The sequence below is a fragment of the Diceros bicornis genome, chromosome 2 (assembly GCF_020826845.1).
Source record: "Diceros bicornis minor isolate mBicDic1 chromosome 2, mDicBic1.mat.cur, whole genome shotgun sequence".
Classification (NCBI taxonomy): domain Eukaryota; kingdom Metazoa; phylum Chordata; class Mammalia; order Perissodactyla; family Rhinocerotidae; genus Diceros; species Diceros bicornis.
This window is the reverse complement of record NC_080741.1, coordinates 738053-749351: the sequence shown is the minus strand read 5'-3', so window position 1 is coordinate 749351 and position 11299 is coordinate 738053. Positions and strand designations below refer to the sequence as shown.

Genomic DNA, 11299 nt, shown 5'->3' with positions numbered 1-11299 from the left:
TTGAAAAGCTTAAATACAAAAGTTAACACCAGGCATATGAGTTTAACCTTCATTTCCTGCTGATTTGCAAATTTAGGGATTATTCTGGCCAAGGCATTCCCTACCACCACCAACATTCATTATTATGTTAAATAAAAGAAATGTATTAAATTTTTAATGCACATGGCTGCATATGAAGAAATTGAGGCCTGGCTACATGAAAAAAGAAAAGACTTCTCTAATCATTTTACTTTATTGTCGATTATGTAAGATGGAAATAACGTTTTGGTAATTTAGCTGAAAAGTAATAAATATTACTGGAGTGTTAGAAGATCTAGATTTCTCACAGAATGAATTTTAGTAAACCACCTTTCTATGCTTCAGTCTTTTCTGTAAAATGAGGATAATGGTAACTCAGCACTTGAGTCCAAATGAACTGGGTTCAAATTCCAGTACAGACACTCTCCAGTGGTTTTCACTTAAGGAGCTAAACTCCTTATGCTCATTTATGGGGTAATTACTCCCATATTTCAGGGCTGTTGTGAGGATTCAGTAGTGTCTGCAACATGCGCCAAGAAAGTAAAGCACAGAGATGGAGAGAATACTTTTGAAGGTCAGACATTGATTTCTCTACATTAATCTAATTATTTAATGATTGTTTTTACTTTTTTAAATGTCTCCATTGTATTCCACTTACTATTTCATTAGCAAGAACCACTTTTTCTCCTTGCTTTTCAGCTTTCTCTACTATGAAAAAGATATAATTTGTCAGTGCAAAGGGACTCCTCTCTCAAGCATTGAGTCATTTTGATGTTAAAAACAGATAATTGCAAGTTCCGGAAAACCCACCTGTATTTCAGTATGAATACTCAGAGTGTGTGTGTGTTTGCAATTGTCTGTGATTCGAAGGAGAAGAAGGATCCATGTTAAAGATACTTAAATACTTGACACTGATTATGTGAACTAAAATTCATGGAAGCAAAAAAAAATTAGGAGAGGGTTCCTTCTGAGCTCCTTGACACTTTCAGCTAGCTGCTACAGGCAGCTTTTATAAAGGAATCACCTTTGTGCAGAGTCCTTCCTTGTTTTTTCACCCCTGAGAAGGAATCCCAAGTCTTACATGAAAATGGGTGCCTCTCGGCTGCATTAAAACGGGAAGAGTGCAGGCACATCACCGCTGGTTTTAGCAGGCGGAGCAGACACACGCTGGATTCCCCCGACTCGCTCTCCCTCCCAGCCCCTCAGGTGCACACATTCCGAGCTTCCCCAGTCAGGAGGCGGGAGTGGAGAGTTTCAGTGCAGAACGCAGACACCATCTCGGTCGAGCAAGAGAAAGAGAAGAGAGGGAAAGCCCGGAGGGCGAGGGAGAAAGGAAGGAAGGAAGAGGGAGAAGGGAGAGGAAAGAAAGAAACCAGGCGCAGGGAGGGCGGCGCGCAGGCAGGGAGGCGAAGGCGCGCGGAGGCGCGCGGAGGCGGCGCGGGGCCGGGGGGCCGGGGCGCCCGCGGTCGGCCGGGGACGGCAATGAGCCTTCGCCGGCCCTGCGGAGGCTCGCCGAGGCCGCGCGCCGCACTCCGGGGAGCCCGAGGCTGAGAATCCCAAGAATGTCGGCGGAGCCCCTCCGGGGAGGGTGAGGCGGGGGCTTCTCGCGCACGCACCCCGGCCTGGCCCGGCCCCGCGTGGGGCAGGAGTGGGGAGCCCCCGCCGCAGCCTCCAGGCCGCCCGGAGCTGTTGCTGCGCGCCGGGGTGAGCGGGGTTCGGGGCGCGGGGCGAGCGGGGCGGGGGCGGGACCGGTCCCGGGGGCGGCGCGGCCGCGGTGAGTCCCGCCGCACCGGTCCAGGGATGCGCCCCCGCCCCCGCCCGGGCGGCTCTGCAGCCTCCAACTTCTCGGGACTCGCGCCGAGTCCCGGCGGGGAGCGGGGTTGGGGGGGCGGGCTGGGGGCGCAAAGCGTGGACGAGGGGCGCAGGGAGCGGGGTCTGCACTCGTCACCCCCGGGACCCCGGGCCCTGGAGCGCGGAGCCCGGCGCGCGGGGCGGGCCGCCGGGAGGGGCGGAGGGCGGGGTGGCCCCGGGGGCGCTGCAGGTGACGCGGTCCCGCCTCGGCCCCCCGCGGCTCCGGACCCGGGCGGGGGACCGGCCTCCCGCGGCACAGACACCGGCTCGTTTGTGAAGCAAGGTTTGTTTTCTTCCTGCCTCTCCCGGGCTTCCCTGCGCTGAACTCACTTCTCTATTTGACTTTCCTAACCTGAGGGCTCTTCATTACACACGCACACGCACACGCACCCGTCTCGCCTGGAGCCTCAGTTTCCTCTTGTGTAATTGGTGCTGAGACCTGAACTCCTCGGGTGGCTGGCGGGAGTGGGTTCTTCTGTGGATGAAAGTTTCCTTACTTAGTCCTCTCTGTCTGTTTGTATTATTTGAAAATAAGGGTAATTGCAACCGAGCATGGCTGCTTGATCAAGTCTGTTCCTCCGTGTATCTGATGCATGTGGTCATTTTATTAGACTGGAAGCAGTGGTGTCCCTGTGGACGCTGCCCGGGGACATGGGCTCTGAGGCGCGCGGCTTCTTCCCTCGCGCGCCGTTGCTGGTTCCAGCACTTGAGACACTTGTCCGCTGGTTTCCTGGACTCAACGCCGTCTTTTGTTGTTTAGCCGCACTGCATATGGGAGGAATGTGGTTGGGACTTTGCGTCCAGAACCCCACGTTCCTACAAATTAAAGTCCGGGAAACAAGACGACGATATCTCTTGAGTACCTGCCCCTCCAATTCTGCACCTGCAGTCTCACTATGGAACCTTTCTCCTGCTTCCTGTGCCTCAGTTTCCACAGTGCAAACTGTAATTGCATAGCTGACCTCAGGGGCTTGCAGAAAGGCTAATGCAGGAATGTGCTGTGAAGATGGAAATTGCTTAGTGTATAGACTTCCCGTTAACAAACCGGCTCTCCATTTGACTGTGTGATAAAGTGATGTGTATATTCAACTGGTATAAAAATTGATGCTTTGTATTGCTTTGAAATTCAGTTTCTACTGAAGCAAAATGATCATTCATTCTTTTGGTGATGTTGGCAAGCTGAGATTTGCAGGGTTTCTTGTTGGGTTAATCTCCTAATTCTCTATTCTCTCCTGTGGAAGTGTCCACTTTTTTGGTTTAAACTTTCTAATATATCTCCAACTAAGGTGGAATATTTTAAGGATGTAGGTATGTTTTGGTATTCCTTACTTTATATGGGACAAGTATCAACTTCATGATATTTTGTATTCTTTTGTATAATTGCCCGCTTTTCCCCTTCTCTAAAATGAGGTTTAGTGTGGTTGCGTTGGGGGTTCAAATATCTGAGGGTTGGTGATATGTCTCATCCTGAGGTTCAAGATTCTGACCTCTGCTTTCTTAAAAGAAAAGAGCGAATCCACTGGAATTAACTGGAAATGAATGAAGAAGTTAATTAGGAGGTTAAACTTGCATGGTTTCTGCTTTAGCTCGGTGCTGTTGAAAAGTGCCACTTAGGAGCAAAAGACTGAAAATTTACAGAGCATTTACAAGAGAAGCAGATGGAAAATCTGCAGGTGACTCAAAGACAAAATCCTTGTGATGCAGGTAGAGGACTAACCAGCTCAATCACTGCCTTCATTTCCCTATAACAATTCCTGCTGCCTTAGGTGCAGAGCCATTGAAAGCCCAGAGATCCCAGGACCCTGGTCTCAAGGGCAAGGAGAAGGAGCCAGAAGAAGGAAAGACGTGCCTGCCTCCTAGCTCTCCTGCACAGTGGAATCTGGTGGTGCCAAAGAGCAGCTTTAGTTTGACCCCCTGGCTGCCCTGGTTCCTGGCCCCAAGTTTTATCAGAGAAACTGATTGTAGTTTCTAAGAAAGAACTGAAAAGAGCAGTGGGTCATATTATACCACGAAAACGTTTCTCTAGATTGTCTTCTGACGTATGATTAGACTAGGGCAGAAATAGTCAAGAAAAGGAGATCCTCGAGCAAATGTGGTTAACGTTCAGGTCTTCTTTGGGTCAGTCTCACATTCTTCTGAGGGAACTGGGAAAATTATTCTTTTTATTGTTTACCTCTCTGTATGGTATCCAAGTGTTAAATTTGTTCTCGTCTTTTCTTTCCCAACCACCATCCCCATTAAAACCTCGAGGAGTACAATCAATGCAATTCCATATCATAACCCCAGGGGCTGTGAGACTCAGCCAACCTGAGTTACATAACCATCAAGTAAGACAATTAACATTCAGGTATATTACATCCCACTTTCATCGAGCAGACATGATTTTCATGGTCTAATAAAATATTTTTATGTGATAGTCTGTCCTTGGTTATGGCCTCATGTAATCAAGGGGACTGCATGCTTAAGACTTCGTATCCAGAACTTTAAAGTCCTGTTGTGGTTCACTTATTAATAACTCACTGGGGAGATTAAATTCCTAGTTATCTGCTGGCTCTCCCAGGCCACATTTCAAATGTAGAATTTGTTTCTACTTTATCCTGGGCCTCAGTTTCCACAAAAACACACCCTCGGGGACTTGTGTGTATTCAACAAAGATCTGTAACTGTAAGAGCAATCTGAGCAGTCACTTCATCTAGGACCTAAATTATACACTTAATGTGCATGAAGCTCTAAACAGCTAACCTGTTAGTTTGCCACGCTCTTTTCTAGAGTCAGCAGGAAAATTGACGCTGTCTGTTCTAGGCTCTGGTGAACTGGCAGTAAAGAATCACCAGGCCTGGGAGAAACCTAATGAAAGTTAATATTCAGGCTTATATCCCCTTAATTACTGCCCAAACTTGTGCAATAAAGTGGCCATTATTGTATGCTCTTACGATTTTATTTCAGTGACCAGATGTGTTCTTTGTAAAAAACATTTACCGGTTGTGCAGCGGTAGGCGAGTTACCCGGCTTTCCTGTGCCCCACTTTCCCAAGGTGTAGAGCTGGACCGTGAGTGTCCGCCTCACCAGGGCTACGTGAGCTCATGCGTGAGGAGCACAAGAACTGTGGCTGACACACGGGAGTGCTCAGTAACTCTCAGCTATTAGTAAGAGAAGTAGTAATATTACCAATTTGAATACAGGTTAAATAGTATCTTAACAATGGTACTGTGACCTGCAAGGCAGAATTTTTTTTTTTTTTTAAAGATTTTATTTGTTTATTGTTTCCCCCAAAGCCCCACTAGATAGTTGTATGTCATAGTTGCACATCCTCCTAGTTGCTGTATGTGGGACGCGGCCTCAGCATGGCCGGAGAAGCAGTGCGTCGGTGCACACCCGGGATCCGAACCCCGGCCGCCAGCAGTGGAGTGCGCGCACTTAACCGCTAAGCCACGGGGCCAGCCCCAAGGCAGAATTTTTTTAATCATATATTTTTTCTCTTTTAGTTGCGCAGAGAAACATTGATTATGGTTAATACCTTTCATCCCAGGGTGTAAACCATGACTTTTGGTCCAGTGGGTGACCATTTTCAGAATGTTGTCTCACCGGTTAATAGACACCCATATCAGCAGTAGCTGCGATTTTGAACTATAATAATAAAAGTTGTTTTTAAGACTAAAAATAAACTACACAAGTGTTTGTTCCTTTTTGTTTTTATCTGTATTCATATTTCAAATTAATGCTTAGTTGAAACCTCAGACTATTAGTCATTGATTTCCAAACTTGTAAAGGAAGCCAGTGGTGCAAGATATAAAGTTCACCTTTGACGTTGTCCAAAGTTCAGAAGGGTGAGTTTAGAACTTCCCTTAATGATGGTGCAACAATTATTTCTTATGAACTGCTGAAGGAATCCTACGTGAGTGTGTAACTAAATCTTCTTGCTAATTTTGTTTGGCTCTTCAGTGATATATCAAAAAAACCCTACAAAAAGTTGTGACCGGGACCTCTCTATTTCATCTGGCTCTATACTCTTCACTTTCAGAATCAAAGTTTTGACTTTCAACAAAAAACTTTTATTTCTAATTTAAAAATAAACCAACCTTTTACTTATATTAAGCCACATTAAGCATTTGGAAAATTGTATATACATTTCCTCTTCTTTGCATCTATTAGTATTTAAATTTTTTTTTTTAATATTTTGCAGCTTTTAGGTGATGGGCAGATCAGAAAGTCAGATGGATATAACTGACATTAACACCCCAAAGCCGAGGAAAAAGCAGCGATGGACCCCGCTGGAGGTCAGTCTCTCTGTCCTCGTCGTGCTCCTCACCATCATCGCCGTGACCACGATAGCGCTCTATGCAACCTATGACGGTGAGTCCCCTCACCTGTGCACACGGGAACGCAGAAGAGAGGGAAATCTTCACCTTATGCTTTTCCTGTGCTCCAAGTGAATGTGTTAAGGCGAGAGACACTGAAAGATGGTGATGTAAAGATTCGTTTGTAAAATGTTACATCAACATGTCAAAACAAGTAACATCGACTACAGTACAATGTCATTTATATTTGAGCTCAGTTATTAATTGCCAAGTATATTTAGTGCACTCATGCTTATTTTATGAGGATTCTAATATATAACTTTACTTGATTAAAGTATACATAATTTTATGGCCAACTTCAATTAGTCAACTTTTGTTGTGTCATTGAAATTCAAAAGGGCTTCACAGGAATTTAAGAGGTCTAATGTGAGTCTTGGACATTTTTCACAGTATTAGAAAAGATTGATTCGTTAACGGGAAAAAAATGATTACCAGACTAAAACAACTGATTATTTCCATTTGATAGACCTAGGGCTTAGTGAGTAGAGATGATATAATAAATACTATTTTTCCTTCATAACAAACATTTTAAATTGAGGATTTCGCTGTGTTATCCCTCTATATTTTTTTCTAACTACTGACAATATATAACACCAGGTTTTAGTTCTTGCTTTAAGGAATTGATTGTTGATTTGGCAGTCTTTCAAAGATAGGGAGAAATTAGAAAACATGTATTACAGGTATTTATGCGTGTACCCTCCTTTTTCTAGATGGCATCTGCAAATCATCAGACTGCATAAAATCAGGTAAGAAGATGGTTTTTAAATTTAATAGTTTTACGATGTTAATATAAACACTTAAAAATCAAATGTTAATACATACATCTCTACATTTGCATTGTTTATACTTTTATTATTATAGGTCACTAATTTATAGTCAAGGAAAATCAAAATGTATTTGAATAGTAGATTAATTTATTTATTCTAAAACAGCACTGGCTCTCCTCAGCCTGGGAGTGGATGGCAGGTGATAGAGAACGATATCTCTAGCTTTGTGGAACTTGCCGTGAAATTGGAGAAGGAAAAGCAGCGCGTTGAAATGGCCTGCGTGGTGTCGTTAGGTGTTAATTCAGAGGTTGAGAATGAGAGGGGAGTGGCAAGTGGTCCGGTGAAGCCAGGTGGGGAGGCTGGGATTCGGGAGGGTCCTGAAGCGGGGCTGGGGTCTGCAAGGGAAGGCACAGAAGAGGGACCTCCAGTCAAGGAGGAAGAGGAACAGGAGCACATCGTGTGCTGAGAAGCAGTGAAAACGGACGCTTGGCGGATAGGGCCCCTTACAGAGAGCGTTGAATATCCATGTCCCGCCTTGATGTTCCTATAAAGGAGGACTGGGTATTTTCCTGAACAGATCACTCGACAAGGCGGAAGTTGAAAGGTGGCTCGGGAAGGCTCGGCTGGGGGGGTGGAGTGAGAAGTGATGAGGAGGAGGGTGGCCGCGGTGGAGGAGAGGGCCGTGAGACGGCTGGAGGGGGAATCAGAGGGCTCAGTAGAGCTGACTTGCTACATGAGGATTTGAATACTTTGGAAACGACGCGAAGTCTTACAACCTAACGGAGTGGGAAGTTGGTGGCAGTGCCCACAGAGATGGAGGAGTTAGGAGGTCAGTTACAGGGACAATGTGACTGATACGGATGTGGACACAGGGGTGTAAGCCGGGAGTAATGTCCAAGTGGGAATGGACAGCAGGAGGGGGATGGGGGTGGGGGATTTTGGATCTGTCAGCCCAGGGCTGCTCACTGAAGCCTTGTGGGCATTTGAGTTCCCACAAGGAGGAGAGAAGACGTGTAAGGGCTAAGAGGAATTAGAGTAGAAGGAGAAGAGAACCAGAGAGCAGAGGGGGGTCTAGGGCTGCAGAAGTCACGGTGGTGAGAGTGAGGGAGGTGGGAGGGAAGGGCGGGCAGCAGAGCCAGCACCCAGGTGTGAGCACAGGATGTGTGCCCGTGGACGAGAGATGCTAAACCTCCTTTCCAGTGTCTATATTTCTTCTAAGAAATAGCCTGTCCCAAATGGTTTTTAACCATTTTCTGTTAGATATTCTTATCTGGGTTTTTTTTCTTCACTGACCTTTGCAAAATAATGGTGGGAAATGTCTTGGGATTCTGGTTAGAGTCTAATGTCCTGAGTATGTGCCCTTTGCTGTTCTGTGTTTCTTCTTACCTTCTTTTTCCTCTGGATCTCAAGTGCTCTTGCCATTCAGCCTGAGACACGGTGTCTGGTGGGAGCTTGAGGGAGACTGATTGGGAAACCAGCCATTTGCTGCTCAACAGAATGACATGCACTTCCCATCCAAGGGTTGTCCCAAAGACAGAAGAAGTTTCTTTATTCCCCAGGACAGTGGCTGCCCAGGTCCCTTGGCTCAGGGTCACGGTGCCAGAGTTGGGATGTGCCCGAGTTGTCAGTCACCATTTGCTCCCCTGTCTCCCCCTCCTCTCTGTCCACCAGCTGCCCTGTTACATGCTCATACTGTCCTGTTTTGAGAAACTCCCGCTTAGGTGTTGACCTCTAATTATCTCCAATTTTCTCGGTCCTTAATACACTTGATGTGTCCATTAAGTCTCTAAATCTATAGGTTCTCTCTCACACTCTCTCTTTTCTTCTCCCTCCCACTCTTTTTCCTCTTTCTGTTTTCTTGCACTTTATTTTTGAAGAACCTAGATCCTTTGACTAGATAGGCCTACTTTTGTAAAACCCTGCAGGTGGTTGTGCCCCGGAGGCCTGGGCAGGTCCCTCTAGTGGTCCCACCCAAGGAGCTACGTGATGTTTGGGATCTGGAATCTCAGATGTGACCTCGTGTTCAGGGGTATGGCTCTGGCTTTTTTATAGTGTTTGGCAAGTCCCAGCTCATTAAAACGTATTTGAACTGTATCCTTTAATTGTAGCTTAGAAATCATACCAAATGTAGAACACCTCGCAGAACTGTATCTTGGCAGAGAAATGTATACAATAGAAATAGCTTCAGTGGAAAACAAGGTTGCTGAGTAGCTGAGTGTTTTTCTTCATTCGTCTCTGTTGGGTCACAAGTGTTAGAATACATTCACATTCGTAGTTACTCTTCTCCCTGGGGGAAAATGATGAAACTCACTCTTATGGATACAGTCTTCACGCCCATGCCCACATACACGGTCCTCTGTTGGTTAGGAAAGCTTTTCTGCTGCAGAAAACATAACTTTTGCTTCTAGGAGTTGCTGCAAATTAAGAAAACCCTAGGGGAAATCTTGGACAGAAAGAAGCGATAAAGACAGGGAGGTAGTGAGAAGAGTGGAGTGGATGGAAAGGAAAAGAAAGATGGAAGAAAAGATGTCGAAAAAATATGAAGTCTCCTACCAGCAATTCTGTAGACTGCTTTAAAGGACTGGGAGAATTCAAACCCAAGCAGAGAAATTTTTGAGAATTGGAAAAGTCAATATTGATACCCAAGGTGCTTACTTTAGATGAATGTTGGTTCTAACTCAACTCTTTCAGGGGATAGAAGTCAAGCCATACCAAGGCAAAAATAAAATATTGCAGAAGGCTGTGGATCATCTTGAAATCTGGTTGGTGTCAGGTACTTTAAATCTGAGCATCTATAAATTTAAACATTCATAATATACCTAAAATGATGTTTATAATGCATACTTTAAATTAACTTGCCTCACTGTGAACAATTACCCCAGACCTAAAATAAAACAAACACTACTTAGCAAATAACAAGTTAAAGCAGTGTTCAAAACCCTACTATTAAAGTATGAGTAATGTTATTCATCTCTATTTACCATATAAGATTATCAAAAACATGGAGTTATAAAGACTGTGTGTGATTTCTCACACTTCTCTGTGAAAATCTAAATCCTGAAATTGGCTTCCATTGCATTGCAGCCTTACTAACTCAGACGATTTCAAGGAATCTGTACTTTAAGTCGGGGTTTCTCAGCTTCATCACTGTTGACGTTTTGGGCTGGACAATTCTTTGCTGGGGGGATGGACTATCCTGTGTGTTGTAGGATGTTAGCAGCATCCCTGGCCTCTGCCCACTAGAGGCCAGTAACACCCCCTCCCAGTTATGACGACTAAAAATGTCTCCAGACGTTGTCCAGTGCCCCCTGGGATAGGAGAGTCACCTCCAGTTGTGTGCCACTGGCTTGAATGATCTCCGAGATCATCCAGGACACTTCCCTTTGTGGAAGGCAGAATCATGCCTCCCTGAAGATGTCCCCTTCCTATCCCTGGGTTCTGTGAATATGTCACCTTATATGGCAAGAGGTACTTTGCGAATGTGATTCAGTTGAGGATCTTGAAATGGGGAGATTATCCTCAATTATCTGGGTGGCCCTATGTAATCACGAGGGTTCTTACGAGAGGAAGAGCAGGAGGGTCAGCATCAGAGAAGGAGATGTAACCACAGAGCAGAGAAAGCAGAGGTTGGAGTGAGGCAACCACAAGCTGAGGAATGTGTGCAGCTTCTAGAAGCTGGAAGGGGACAGGAATGGTTCTCCCCCAGAGCATCCAGAAGGAGTGCAGCCCTGACGAGCTCTTCAGGCTCTGACCTCCAACACCGTGAGATAATAAACTTGTGTTGTGTTAAGTCACTCAGTTTGTGGTAATTTGTTCTGGCAGCAGTGGGGAACTAATAATACACCTGTCCACAGTTCTCTTATTTTAGGGCTGCCTTTGAAGAGTTGGAACACTCTCACACACATACAAACACTGCCCGAAGAGTGTTTTATTACTAAATCGAGGTGTGTAAGGTACAATTATAGGGGAGGAATGTTAAAAATATAAATAGCAGAGTATAATAATAGAATATAATAAAATAAAAATAGAAGATAATAAAATAGAATAATAACAGCTGACATTTACTGAATATGTATATGTCTGGCCCTGTTCTGAGCACTTTACACACATGAACACATTTGATCCTCATCACGACCCTGTGAGGGGTACCCTTATACCTTCTTTTTACGGATGAACAGACTTGGGCTGGGATTGCCCAGGCTGCTGGCCCCAGAAGTGTGACCACTTCTCCACGTTGCCTCAAAGGAGACCAGGAGTCGATCAACTGTTAGTACCCTGTGCCTGTACATACAGTGTATGAGGGCA

General features: G+C 45.3%; 1 protein-coding gene across 4 annotated transcripts in view; it reads left to right on the top strand.

Moving 5' to 3' along the window:
- Nucleotides 1-1265: 1265 nt before the first annotated feature.
- MME (membrane metalloendopeptidase) overlaps nucleotides 1266-11299 on the top strand; it is a 79325-nt gene continuing 69291 nt past the window's right edge. For 2 of the 4 annotated variants that reach the window (XM_058550604.1, XM_058550590.1), the window contains exons 1-3: nucleotides 2067-2152; nucleotides 6053-6222; nucleotides 6938-6973. In XM_058550604.1, coding sequence (XP_058406587.1) covers nucleotides 6063-6222; nucleotides 6938-6973 — 196 coding nt within the window. In that variant the 5' untranslated portion in view covers nucleotides 2067-2152; nucleotides 6053-6062. Of the gene's footprint in view, nucleotides 1723-2066; nucleotides 2153-6052; nucleotides 6223-6937; nucleotides 6974-11299 lie in introns of those variants that run through there. The other 2 variants (XM_058550598.1, XM_058550608.1) reach the window with 2 other exon arrangements.